The sequence below is a fragment of the Drosophila navojoa genome, chromosome X (genome assembly GCF_054131105.1).
Source record: "Drosophila navojoa isolate 15081-1374.11 chromosome X, UAZ_NAV_1.0, whole genome shotgun sequence".
NCBI classification, from domain to species: domain Eukaryota; kingdom Metazoa; phylum Arthropoda; class Insecta; order Diptera; family Drosophilidae; genus Drosophila; species Drosophila navojoa.
The window spans coordinates 20,286,527-20,300,116 of NC_142895.1; the positions used below are offsets into that span (position 1 = coordinate 20,286,527).

Below are 13,590 nucleotides of genomic sequence, written 5' to 3' on the forward strand. Positions count from 1 at the left end.
GAAATGGGAGTGTTGCCCTGAAAAATATTATATATGTATGCCATATCTTTGGGGTAGTTGCCGAAAGTCAGATATTATCATTACAAATATATATATAAATATTTATGTATATACTACTATACTTTCTATAACTAAATCAAAGACAACTCTATGTACCAAAAGAAAGAAACTCGATAGAATCAGTAGAGTCCGCTCAAGGAACCTTCGTATAATGATATGTTAGTCTAAGGACCAGACAAACTCTCTAAGCTGAGACCTTATAACTGAACTCTACTGTATATATATATTTATGATTATATTATTTAGTCCTTCCTTAGCTCTTTCACTTTGTTATATAGCTGCCCTCGCATCAATTCGTGTTGAGCTCATGCGAGACGAATTGCTCACGCTTCGCATCATTTCATTTTCGAGCCGTTGATGGATTTGTCGCTTTATGGCACTTGGATGCTTTTCTCCAACACACACACACATACACACACACACAGAGATTTGAAGTAAGTTTTAGTCGGCATCATAACAGTTGCATTATGTTTGCTGCCTTGGATACGTTTGCTGTCTGATCCTGAATCGCTTACAAAATGCCTTTGACTAATGCCAAGCGAATTGGTTAATATATCACTCGGTGTAGTGGAAATAAGTGGCCTCCAGATGCAGTATGCAGATTCTATACAGTCTGGGAGTTGAGAAATTCCAGGATATTCGCGTTGAAGATGTACAAATATTTTTCAATTGCTGCAACTAAACTCAAATGGGTTAAGCTGAATAGAGAAGGGGAAGGGGTTATTTTTTTGGAGTACCCATACTTTTTTCTCAAAGAGACTGTCCATCTGAGCGCAATCCATTTCGGCGCTATGAGATTTGGAGCATATACTCGCGTATACCCTCGTTCGATACGGTGTCCAGTTATTGGGTAGAGCAGCATCACTACTACAGTTACTACTATTTTTTAATGCAGGTATATGCATATATACAGTCGAGTTCCGATAATTCGAAATGGCAAGGGGTTCAGTTTTATTCGATATATGCAGGAATTTAAATCATCGAGAATTATCGAGCACGAACTTTTTTAAGGGGAGCGAATGCAAATTAACGAGGCTCGACTGTACTCGTATTTACTGTACGCAGTGAGAGCTTTTCATATTTTTTCGATAGCTCATGCCATTTTTACTATCGGTATGAATCGATAATTTGACTTGGTTTCTTCTGCCTAAAGAAAGAAAAATTGTAATTCTATGAATAGATAAGGAACATATGTATGTATTACTTTTATATGTATGTAGATTTATTTAGTTATTTAATTACAGTAGAATCCGGCTCTAACGACTCTACTTATAGCGCCTGTACGTTTATAGCGACGAAAATTCTGGTATATAGACAATTTTGTATTAAGAAACTTACATGGTTATAGCTTCTTCTTCCGTGTATATAGCCGGTTTCTTCTATATATTTTTTATGCTCTCGTTCTTCTTCTGCTTAAGCTATTTATGATCATCTCTCTAGGCAACTATCGACAGCCTTACAGCTATCGATATGGTATAGCATCGATATATGTATATCTATTTATAGTTAAACATAGTGCTGTCCCGCTCTCTCTTATTGGCCCTTCAATTGGCAAATGAAAATATCATTTAAATACTTCTATCTGTATGTACATAAGTATATATATATATATGTATATGTATGTGTATATCTACAATCTCGATCGAACCAATGTACCCATTTGCTATGCAGCAGACACAAAGCTCTTAAAAGCTAGCAACTGCACACAGGACCAATATGCACAAGGGCAGTAAGTGATTGAGTGAAAAGTGTGTCGGGTATGCCGAGGAGGGAGGGGGGTACGACTATGTGTGTGTGTGTGTGTGTGTCGTCGTCGTCGTTGAGCATGTGAATGATGGCGAATTGCATGTGACAGCAACGACTTCTAACTGGGCACGGCTCACTGCCAGTCGACTGTCAACTAACTGCACTAAACTGTGCTCGACTCTCTCTCTCTCCCACTCTCACTCACTCTGTGTGTGCTTGTGTGTGTGTGCGTTGACTCCCATTAGACTTTGAAGTGTTGACAGCCAGGCCTTGACTGCACTATACAATGGTGCTCCACTTCCATCTACTCCATCCGCACCACCCGCACCACTGCCCCCGCCCCTGGCTGGACATGGCCGAAAAATATGATTGGCCTGTTTTGCCGTGCGCTACCCATGTGTTAATGGGATTTGGCCATTGGCTGCGAGCGGAACGCGCTGAGCAGGCCATTTAAGCGCTTTATTTGTCGCTTCGGCATTAATTAAATGCTTACAAAACCAAACACGACATCAAACAATGCACAGACGAGCTGACAAAAGCAGCAACAGCAGCAGCAGGAGCAGCAGGAGACGAATCGGAAACATTCAGTCATCACTCATACGCCATAGTTGCCAGCGAATTATCCTGCCCAAGGCTTAACAAATTATTTCAGATTTATTAAGCACAAGCCATTAAATATTGTTAATAAATTATTTCCGATTTTTTTAAATAATAATTAAATAAATATGTATTAATGAATAATCTAAAACATATTCCCGAAGGTAATATTTTTAAAAATAAATTTATTCATATTTAAATTTATTTTATTTATTATTATTTAAAATAAATATTATTGTTTACTTCCCCTAATTCCCCACCCCAAAAAAGAGGGAGACGGACGGACATGGCTAAATCAACGCTCTGATCGCGAATGTGCCTATTCTATGCGCTGTGCCACGCCCTCTTCTGCATGTTATATTTTACTAAAATTTAAATGGATTCAGGCTATAAATGAAAAAAAAACAAATACGTATATATTAGTATTAAAATATTTTTTAGTGAACAGAATTTTTTTTTTTTTTAATTAAAAAAAATGTTTAGAAGTGAAAATGTAAACATATATTTTATATTATTATTAATAATTTATTATAGTAAATTAGAAATAATATTTCAAAATATTTTAAATATTTCCTCCCAAGATTATGCAAGCAAATATACATATATTATAAGTATAATTTTTATTAAATAATTTTTTTATTTTAATTTAAAATCTTTTTGAAGAAATTTTTCACATTGGATATTAAAAAAAAAAATTATTATTTTTATTTCACAAATGTTGGTGATATAACTCATGAGGTAAAACTTATGGCCTGAATATAATATCTCTCTCTCTCTCTCTCTCTCTCACACACTCTCTTTCTCCTTCTCTCTCCCCCAGCACCGCTAACATTTTTGTATACTTAATGAATCCACTGAACTCTCTATAAAGTTTAATTGAAGCAGCAGTACTTCTTCTATAGATTGACTGAGTGAATACAATAGAAATTTTATAGCAAATTTTTATGGCATTATAGCAGAAGTCAAATTAGTCCTTGCTTGGATTTCTTAGCTTATAACACACTTCTATTTGAGAATAAGGGGAAGAGTAAGGTGAAAAGATTTCCAGATGATTTTGCCCCTGCATTGAATACAGAAGCACCCAGTAAGGGTATCAAAAAAAAAGGACAAAACAAGGAGGAAACAAAATGAATGGATGAATGGATGAATTTTTTTTTTTGCTGACTTGGGGCAGTTGAGCGTTGGGCGTTGTGGGTTGTGGGTTGGGTTAGATACAGTCATTTCAGCTCTACAATCTGCTCAAATTAAATTGACCTACGTCAGAATTGGACGAAGCATTGACAACTGCTGCAAAGCAGAGAGAGAGGTAGAGGAGGGGCTGAAGGGGGTGGGGAGCTGAAAGAGATGTTGCTGCGGTGCACCTTCACGTGTCTGTGAGTGTCCCTCACATGTAATTTTTTTCAATTCGTTTCGTTTTTATACCGATTGACGAAAGTGCGATGGGTATATTGGTTTTGTGCGATGCCCGTCTGTTCGTCTATCCCACCCATTCGCATGAAGGCAAACTCTTTTGCTGGTCTCGAGACTGAGGATTGCGAATCGTGCATACCCTAGTATTATGAGATGACAATACACCCACCAGGGGCGTGGCAAATCTGAAAATGCACTTTCCGACATCTCAGATACCCTAATAATATTTGGTATATATAGACGAAATGACAGAAGTTATTCAAAGGCGGGTATATCTCCAGCCATTGGGGGCGTGAAAACAGTTTTCCACAAAATTTAGACTACCTCATATAATACTATATTTATATCGTGCATATCTTGAATGGGTATACGGCAGTCGGTAATGCTCGACTGCAACTTGTTTTTATTTCTATTTTCTTTTCATTTTTATTTTTCCTCTCCCTTTCCCTGCACGTCTTCTTGGCCGCCGGCTTCGAGCCATTCTTTATGGTTTCATTTTGCAGCCACTTGGGTCTGGCTGTCGAAAGGATTAGCTGCCTATTCTTTTCATTTGATTTCATTTCAGTGCCCCGCTGCCACTTGACTTGACGCCAAAGCCAATCCCAATGCAAAACTGTAAAATTCTCCACATGCACATGTGTGTGTGTGTGTGTGTGTGTGCTTGAATGTTCTTTTTGTTTTCCATCTTGACCTACGTTCCCTCCCCCCCCCCCTGGCCGACTTTGATTAAATAGAAGAGAAGCGTCACCCCTCTCTCTCCCCCTCGTCTACACCCTCCCCCTTCGCACAGCCTGCTGCATGGAAAGTCGACGAACCCCGGCTAGCTGTCAATTGCTCCGGAAAAGGCGTGTACGAACCAGATTTCCGACAGTCAGTAAGATTTATTTGCCTGGAGCACAGGCAACATTTCTCTAGAAAAACAAAACAATACTCCAGTAAAACAAAAAGTAAAATTAAATTTCCCAACAAACAAATTCCACAACAACAAATAGCTCCATATTCGAGGTGAGTTCGCCGAATGCCCCAAACCGCAGTGCACAGGGACCAACAGCGCGCTCTTCCTCTTCTCGCAGGACGTCCATGATGAACTCGCTGCGTTGCGCCGGCTGCCGCTTGCCCGGAGCTGCCGTTGCCATCATCGCCAGAGCAGCCAAATCGGTTGGCGGCGCCCATCGTGCCCACGGCACGGATCTGCGGCTGATGCGGCGCTTCACCCACCACGATGGCACCCGGGTGATGAGCGGCACACGCGAGGTTGTGGGCTATGGCGTCAATGGCAGCCCCAACTACATTGACTGCTCGGACTTTCCGTTTCCGGCCATACGCTATCGCGAGGTAACGCCGGAGATTTGCGCCATGCGCGAAAAGGAGCTGGGCGACTGGAAGAAGCTGTCGCTGGAGGAGAAGAAGTCACTGTATCGTCATAGCTTTTGCCAGACCTATGCGGAGTTCCAGTACTTTATGCCCGAATGGAAGCTGGCCATCGGCATCACCCTGTGGGCCATATCGTTTGCCCTGCTCATCTCGCTGGTCTCCAATGTGGCCATCTATGATGAATTGCCCATCACCTACGATGATGAGCATCGGCAGGCGCAGCTGCGCCGCATCATACAGCTGCAAATGAATCCCATAACAGGGCTCTCCTCCAAATGGGATTACAGCCAGAACAAGTGGAAGTGATTGTAAGACAACAACAACAAAACAACAACAACAACAATACGAACACATACACTAACACACACACACACCTTGAATGAAATGCTGCTCAATAGTAACATTACCAGAACCACTCACATACACATATACACCCCTATATATATACACACACACACACACAGGCGGACACAGTAATAGTCAGAGTCACAGAGACACATATTGAGCTTCGCACATACCTTAAATAACTGTTCATTTTAGTTGAGTGCATATTAAATTTCATGACGAACATTCCAAAAATTCATTTGGTTTTTCTTCTTCAGAGATCTTAAGTAGATGTGGATAAAGTCGCAGCTCCACTTGTCTGTCTTCTTCTTGATCAATTATAATATCGTCTTGCACAGAAGTAACACTTTATAAGTAATACACAACATATGGAAGTGCTCTCTTATCCATGGACATAACGATCTTAAGTTCCATCATCTTCAGTTCCTGTCAATAGAGTCACTGATCGACTCTTGATCAATTTGAAATTATTTGTTGAAGTAAGCAATCTATAAGCAAGTATACTTGCGCTTTGATGGTAGGAATAGGCATACATACATAGATCTACACTTCGATTATCGGCAAATCTTTTACATAGAGTCGTTTCTCGTTTCTTTTCTCCATTGCTCAGTATTGCCATCAATTTTGACTTTATATATAGTGCCTTAACGGTATCTATAGACATAGCGATCTTAAGTTGAATAAGAAAGAACGGGTGCTCGATTTGTCTTGTTCTTACACAGAAGAAGTTCTGATTGAATATAGAATATATAGAAATACTCTCTTATCCACAGGCATAGCGATCTTAAGTTTATTCATCTCCAAGTCCTGTAGATAGAGTATATGATCGTCTTTTCTTCTTGATCAATTGTAGCTTTATATGTTGAAATTATTTCTTGAAATAGACGGTCTATACCTATACCTTTGCCTATACCTTGATTGTATCCAAAGGCATATGATCCGAATCTACCTCTAAATGTAATCACAAAAGTTTTTGAAGACAGCGTCCAATTTTCGTGCTTAAGAAATTTCTGAATATTTAAAGTTTATATCTCTTCAACGTAAGCTCCGATTTGCCTGCAATAAATTTAGTTAAATACAAAAATTAATTAGCTATGGCGACAAAAATCAAAATAGACCATTATATACAGCTAATATAGTAGAGCTAGCACTACCGAAAATAAAAAACCAAAAACTGCATTTTTAGCCCTATCGAAAAAATAAAATTGCAGTTTATAAATATGGAAACTATATAGCAAACATCATGTTCAAATAACTTGGTAAGCGACCCAATAGAATCATTTCGCTTTTCAATCTTAACCCTTCATGGGTCTGGCCCAGATTTCTTGACACAGTAAAATTGAGACAAGCTAAAATGCGCTTTATTTCAATCTTGCATTTCGAATACATCAATTGATATATATGTATATATATACTTTTTAAATAATTTATATATATATATATATAGTATATACATACATTTGTTTTTTTGTTTTTTAATTTTCCATTTGCAAACTAAGCGTCTGTCATGCAGTTAACACAACTTTCAAACATTATAATCCTGGTATGATTGTGATGTGACGTGCATTCGTTCGTTCGTTTTATTGGATGTCCACTGTACTATGAATATGCATAATTCTACACTGGTTATAGTGCACGTATCAAGGTGGTTTCATGTTCATGTTAGTTTGTATGCATGTATATATGTATGTATATGTATGTGTGTATGTATGTCAGATCATTATACATACATACATACATATGTACATTCCGTAGCGTTTGCTAAATATAATCTCTCTTATATGTTTACATCAATAGTACATCAATTATCTACATATATCACGTTTTGCATGAGAATTCTAGTGCATGCAAATTCATTCATGTTCTAAATACGGAAATAAGATCAAGAACTAGATTTTTATCATCTAAATCTGATGATTATTGTTGGTGCTCATAAATGATACAATTTTGCTTAATAAGTACAATTTGATAATGTAATTTCGTTTTTCTTTTCCTTATTTTCTTTTGTTTTTTTTTTTTTTTTTTAATAAGAGAAAAAAAGACCAATTTTGCTTGAAGGACTCAAAGTTAATTCAGCTGACAGTGAACATTTTTATGTTAAGGCCATAGCACGCACATCACTGTTAACCGCTTCTCAATGTCTGCGAATAAGTGTCTCTCTTTCACACTTTGTAAAAAAGCTAAAAGAACTGCCGACTGCATCGGCTCATTAGCAACTTTGTTCGCGATCGGTTGAAAACCGTTTTTGTTGTTTTGCTCTGACTGTTCCCCAACCGTTTGGTTGAGTGGAATGAAGCAGTAAGCATGCTTACGCTGTGTTCGCTAAGCACACCAATAGCATGAGTGTGTGCATATGCATGTGACTGTGAAGAGCAATTGCATTGTCTCTTTGAGCAAATTGCTCACCAACTGACTCAGCTCGTTAAGAGAGCGAGCGGCACACGAAAGCTCAACTCAAGAACCGAAGTTTTTTGCGGGAAAGAGAGAACGAGATGTGATTTCGCGAACTGAGCTTGAGGACTTTAACGGTTAACAGTTATATGTGAGCTGATGATTTTGAGCTATCAATTTATAGAAACTCAAATGAGACAACACAATTATAGAAAACAGCTAATGATGTACAGAAATAATAATACATTAAGGACATGTGTGTATAAAACCATAATTCCAACAAATATTGTTGAGGACGCATATTTTCCGATATTCGTAAAATGTAAAATTATAATTCCACATAGTTGAATAAATTTAATAAAATTTAAATTCCTTTTCTGTACTAAATGTTCACATTGACTTGATTTTGATTACCCAAATTATTTATATTATAATACCCAGACATTCTTTAATTTATAGTTTTGAGGCAACTTTGAATTTTTTGTTTTTTTAATTTTTTAAGAGATTTCCATTTATTGTATGATTTCGCTTATCGTTCTTATACTCATTCACGTAAGTGAAATGAATAAATTGATTTCGTTTCGCTTTTATTATTTTGTTTTTTATTTTTATGGCTACCACAAAATATATATATATTCTCATACATAGTATACATATACATATATATATATATATATATATATATATATATATATATATATATATATATATATATATATATATTGATTTAGTTATGACTACTTAGAGAACATCATTAACTCGAATAGTTCTTGGCAGTTATTTTGCATATTAATTTATTTTAATTTAAGAATTTCACTGCTGCTGATGTTTACGTTTTTCTTTGATTTTTGTTTTCAGTTTGTATACATATATGTATGTATGTATGTATGTATGTATGTAAATAATGTATTTTATATTATTTCTTTCACATATTTCATAAATTTGTTGTGCATATTCAGCTTTTTTCTTGAATTTAAAATTTTAGACTTTCCGAATATAGTTTTAAAATTATTTAATTTTTTTTCTTTTTTGTTCTCTGTTTTTATTGCTAATTATTTCAAAAATGTTGCGAATCATCACACTTAATACATTTATATGTGGCGCCATCTGGCGATTAAAAACATAATACACTTATGTGGCGCCCTCTGGCTGCTATTCTTTGCATACGCATATACATATATATATATATATTTAATTTTTTCTTTATTGGCATTCACAATTTGCTGTTTATTTTATTTTATTTTGTAATTTTTTCATTCTCTTTGCATTTCCTTGCGCTTTTTTACATTTTTTTTTTTATTTTTTATATAAATAGTTTATGCAGATTCGCAAGCTAAATAATTTGATTTGTTTTCTTTAAATATTTCTTTTAAATAACTACTACATTGAAAAGGTGTAATTATAAATGTTTGTGTGTGTGTGTGTCTGTTGTAGGTGTGTCTTTGTGTATGTGTGTGTGTGTGTGTGTGTGTCTGGGTGGGTGGATTTGAATGCATCAGATTTGTTGCTCTTTCCTTTTGAGTGAAGTGGTTTTTTTTGCATTTGTTGCTAAAGCATTTTTCCTCATACATATATTCCCGTTTATTGGCAGTGCAAGTTTTTTGTGTTCCTTGTTTTGTGCACAAAACTCAAACAGTAGAACGAATGAAGAAAAACAAATATATAAACAACGGAAAACCGTTAAGAAAAAAAAAAACAATAAAAACCAAATTGTTTTCATAACTTTTTTGCACTTATTGAATATTGATAAACAAATTGAGAAGCAACAAAAAACTGGCAACAAAACCAAATACGAAATACGAATAATAGTTGGACGCGCTCGCCGACAGATGGCGCCAATTGAATTTGCTGTTACTGTTGCGTCCAGCGCAGAGATCTCTTCGCGAAGCTCCATAACTGGAACTTTCATTGAGTCAATGTGTGAGTGTGTGTCAGTCTGTCAGTCTGTGTGTGTGCGTGTGGATGGATGTGTGTGGCTGTGGCTGTGTATGTGTGGGAGTATGCATTTCTGTTGGTTTTGTTCTATAAGATACGACGAGTTATGTACTATATAATAGTATATTTATATATTATGGTACCCTAACACTCATCAGCTCGACTGATCGTCGGCGCTATCTATCCATATCTCTCACGCTTACCCCTCCCCCCTCCCCCCCTCCCCATACCACTCTCCCATTCGTTTGCTCTTGCCGTTGCACTCGCTTGCTCCAACTTTGGCTCCAAGCCATTTTCTGCCATCTGCCAACAACGTATCGTTGCTGTCGTTGCTATTGCCGGATTTAAAACGTTACCCAAAGCCGCCCGGACTGCCAGCCCACCAAAAATGCTTTACGCACGACGTCCGCTTCGCTCCCTTCAATCCCAGCCATTCTCCTTGATCATGTGGGCCAATTCAATAATGAATTTACCCTCCTTGTACTTCTGGCTGGACTCGTACGCATGCTCATATTTCCAGCCAAGCGGCGTCTTGCAGCACTCACAGTAGATATCAGCGACCGCATGCAGTCCGGTGAGCAGGACACGCTCCTCCGTCTGGCCGCAGGCCACATTTACCACCGAATTGAATAGGTATGCCGGTCCCTGGCTACCCTGAAACGACTTTGAGATGAGCTCGTCGTGCGATGCCAGATGTGCACGGCAATGAACACATGAGTAGGTCCGATTTGTGGACGGTAAATAGGCCTGAAATGTTTTCACCATTGTTGCTCTGATTACAGTTGCTGTCGCTGCTGCTGTTACAGTTGCTGTTGCTGCTGCTGTTACAGTTGTTGTTGCTGCTGCTGTTACAGTTGCTGTTGCTGCTGCTGTTACAGTTGCTGTTGCTGCTGCTGTTACAGTTGCTGCTGCTGCTGCTGTTACAGTTGCTGTTGCTGCTGCTGTTACAGTTGTTGTTGCTGCTGCTGTTACAGTTGCTGCTGCTGTTGTTACAGTTGCTGTTGCTGCTGCTGTTACGGCTACTGCTGCTGCTGCTGCTGCTGTTACAGTTGCTGCTGTTACAGTTGCTGTTGCTGCTGCTGTTACAGTTGCTGCTGCTGCTGCTGCTGTTACAGTTGCTGCTGATGCTGCTGTTACGGCTACTATTGCTGTTGCTGCTGCTGTTACGGCTACTGTTGCTATTGCTGTTACTTTATCTGTTGGGCGTGTGGTTTGGCTTGGCTTTTTTAGCTGGTTGAGCGTCGATAAGTAATCCTGATCGTTGCTTGAACTGTTCTCAGTCACAGCGTTGAGCTCTTGACTGCATAAAGACGCGCTGTAATATATAAATAACATTAGTTAAGCTTTCATATAAGAGAAAACTATAATAACTGAGGGCAAAAAAAAAGCTGTACAGAAAGTGATTAAATTATTAAAAGAGCTCAGCTAAGGCATCTTTAACTTGTAAATTTTCGGCTTATTCTTTACACCTTGTAAAGCAAATTTATAAAAAGCAAAGCTAAACTTTCATGAAACTCTGCAGCAGAAAATTTCAGACATATTAACCGAGCTTAAAGCTTAACTTTCATTAGCCCCTAACTCTGGGAATTTTCGACTTGTTCTGAGCCAGAATCAGCTTAACTTGCAGTTAAAGCTTAACTTTCAGATAATCCCCCAGGAATTTCTGACTCGTTAACTTTGCATTTTTTTTTCTGTACTTTCTTTTGGCCTCAATTATTTCATGTTCAGCTCACCTTCTGGGGGACCGGATTAAGCCGAGTCTTCTCCTGCTGCTGCTGTGGGGCGTTAACTGCTCCCGTTGCTTGCAGCGTAGAGCGCCGCGGCAGAGACAGCGACAGCGACAGCGGCAGAGACAAAGGCAGAGACTGAAGCAGAATCAGAGTCAGAGTCAGAGGCAGTAGAGATGGCGGTGGCGGTGGCGGTGGCGGTGGCAGCAATTGTGGCTGCTGTCATTGAACGATTATGTCCAGCGCTTGTCACCGGGTCTCGGGTCACACATAAGCAGAACCAGCAGCTGCAGCAATACAATTGAGATGGCTTCCCTCAGTGTCTGCTATCTGATCGCTCTGGCTGTGACCTATGTATGCTCTGACTGCAAATGTTCGGGTTCCACGTGCGTTCCTCCTTAGCGTTTATATGCTAGCGCATATGTATGAGTGCACGTAGACAAATTTACACGTATATGCATATATGTATATATATTTGTGTATGTTGCTGTATCAGATAGTCTGCCAAAGACAAAAAGACAAAGCCAAATGAATATTAATTTTCCATTTTCTTTCTTTTTTTACCCTGTAAACAGTTGAAAAATGGGCTATAATAAAGTCTATAATCATAAGAAATTTACGTAAGGCAAAAATTTTCAATGTTTCATAAAAATTTTAGGTATAATTCATTAAATCTATATATATGAGTGAATACAAATCCTTTATCTATTGCGGAAGTAGAGTTTAGGTGTATTCAATAGCTATCCATGGGAAAGCTATTTAAACTAAAGTACATATTCTCAAGTATTCTCAAGTACCTCAATACTTGTAATAGAGAGAGCGAGCAGGCACTAGCGTATCTGCTAGTCAACCATACCCCACAGTAATTACGTTTCCTTGTTTGCATTTAGACGAGATATATAATATGAGAGCAATTTGTAGCAGCAACAAAGAGCGAGCAGTGAGGGCGAGAAAGGGACAGAGAGAAATACAAAGAGCGAGAGAGACAGAGAGATAGTGCGAGGGAAAAATCACAATAGGGGTCGGTGCATTTCCATTATTGATTTCCATTTGCAAGTCTCTGGCCACAGCCATATTTCAGCCAAACTACAAATATGGCCTAATAGCCGGGCAAAACACACGCATACATAGACACACACACACACGTATATATACATATGTATATGCCCATAGTCCTAAATGGTAAGAGCAACAAGGCGACTGCATTTCACTTCAGCAAAACAGAAAGATAGAGAGAGAGAGAGGGGCGGGGAAAGCACAAGCTACAAGTCAATAATTATGATGAACTGCAGTCGATTTGGCCATTAGCATCTTTTGGCTAATAAATGATTTATCATCATATAGTGCTCCGGCCGTATAGAAGCCCAAGAGCCATTAGAGTCTACTTCCCAACATTAACAGTTAACAGCTGTTCTCTCCAAATGACACCCAAATGATTCATGCCTTCGTCTAGACCCCCGCAGCCCCCCCCCCCCCCCCCCCCTCACACACATGCACACACACACACAGATAACCGGAGCGTAAACTCTATTCGCATTCACCCCTTGGGCTGGCTTTTGTCACTGAATAGTTGATTCAGTTAATGTGATCGATATGTGTACAGTAAGGCCACGATATATGCAACTACCTAATATAATATCAATCAAAGTTATTGAGTTCTTTTCGAAATAATTTTTAGTGCTTTTATATGTAAATTCAATTTTATTTTGAATTATATTTTTATTTTTATATTAATCAGTATTTTTAATATATTATTTGTAATAGAGACTAATTTATAAAAACCAAATCAAAGCCGGTTATACATATACATACATATATATATATGTAGTTATATAGTGATATAGTTAATATGCCTTATAATATTAATGAAATGTTCAAATGTTTGAAAACATTTTTCAACAGATCTTTCTACAAATTTTTAATGCAATTTTTAGCCAAACTCATTTTCTCAGCGAAATAAAAATAACGTAAAAAAATTTAAAAAAAAAAAAAAAAAAAAAAAAAA

General features: G+C 37.9%; 2 protein-coding genes across 2 annotated transcripts; one reads left to right on the forward strand and one right to left on the reverse strand.

Moving 5' to 3' along the window:
- The first annotated feature begins 4,675 nt into the window (after nucleotides 1-4,675).
- On the forward strand, nucleotides 4,676-5,535 carry COX4L (Cytochrome c oxidase subunit 4-like). Its single transcript, XM_018110398.3, has 2 exons — nucleotides 4,676-4,818; nucleotides 4,887-5,535. Exon 2 carries the CDS (start codon nucleotides 4,894-4,896, stop codon nucleotides 5,491-5,493), a length of 600 nt encoding a protein of 199 aa, XP_017965887.1. The 5' UTR covers nucleotides 4,676-4,818; nucleotides 4,887-4,893; the 3' UTR covers nucleotides 5,494-5,535.
- A 3,385-nt stretch (nucleotides 5,536-8,920) lies between these two features.
- Ypel (Yippee-like) lies at nucleotides 8,921-10,868 on the reverse strand. The gene has a single exon (XM_089262955.1). The coding sequence runs from the start codon at nucleotides 10,621-10,623 to the stop codon at nucleotides 10,279-10,281; it is 345 nt and encodes a 114-aa protein (XP_089119081.1). The 5' UTR covers nucleotides 10,624-10,868; the 3' UTR covers nucleotides 8,921-10,278.
- Between the last annotated feature and the right edge of the window lie 2,722 nt (nucleotides 10,869-13,590).

Coding starts and splice junctions, on each gene's coding strand:
- COX4L (XM_018110398.3), top strand. CDS start 4,894: ATGATGAACTCGCTGCGTTGCGCCGGCTGCCGCTTGCCCGGAGCTGCC.
- Ypel (XM_089262955.1), bottom strand. CDS start 10,623: ATGGTGAAAACATTTCAGGCCTATTTACCGTCCACAAATCGGACCTAC.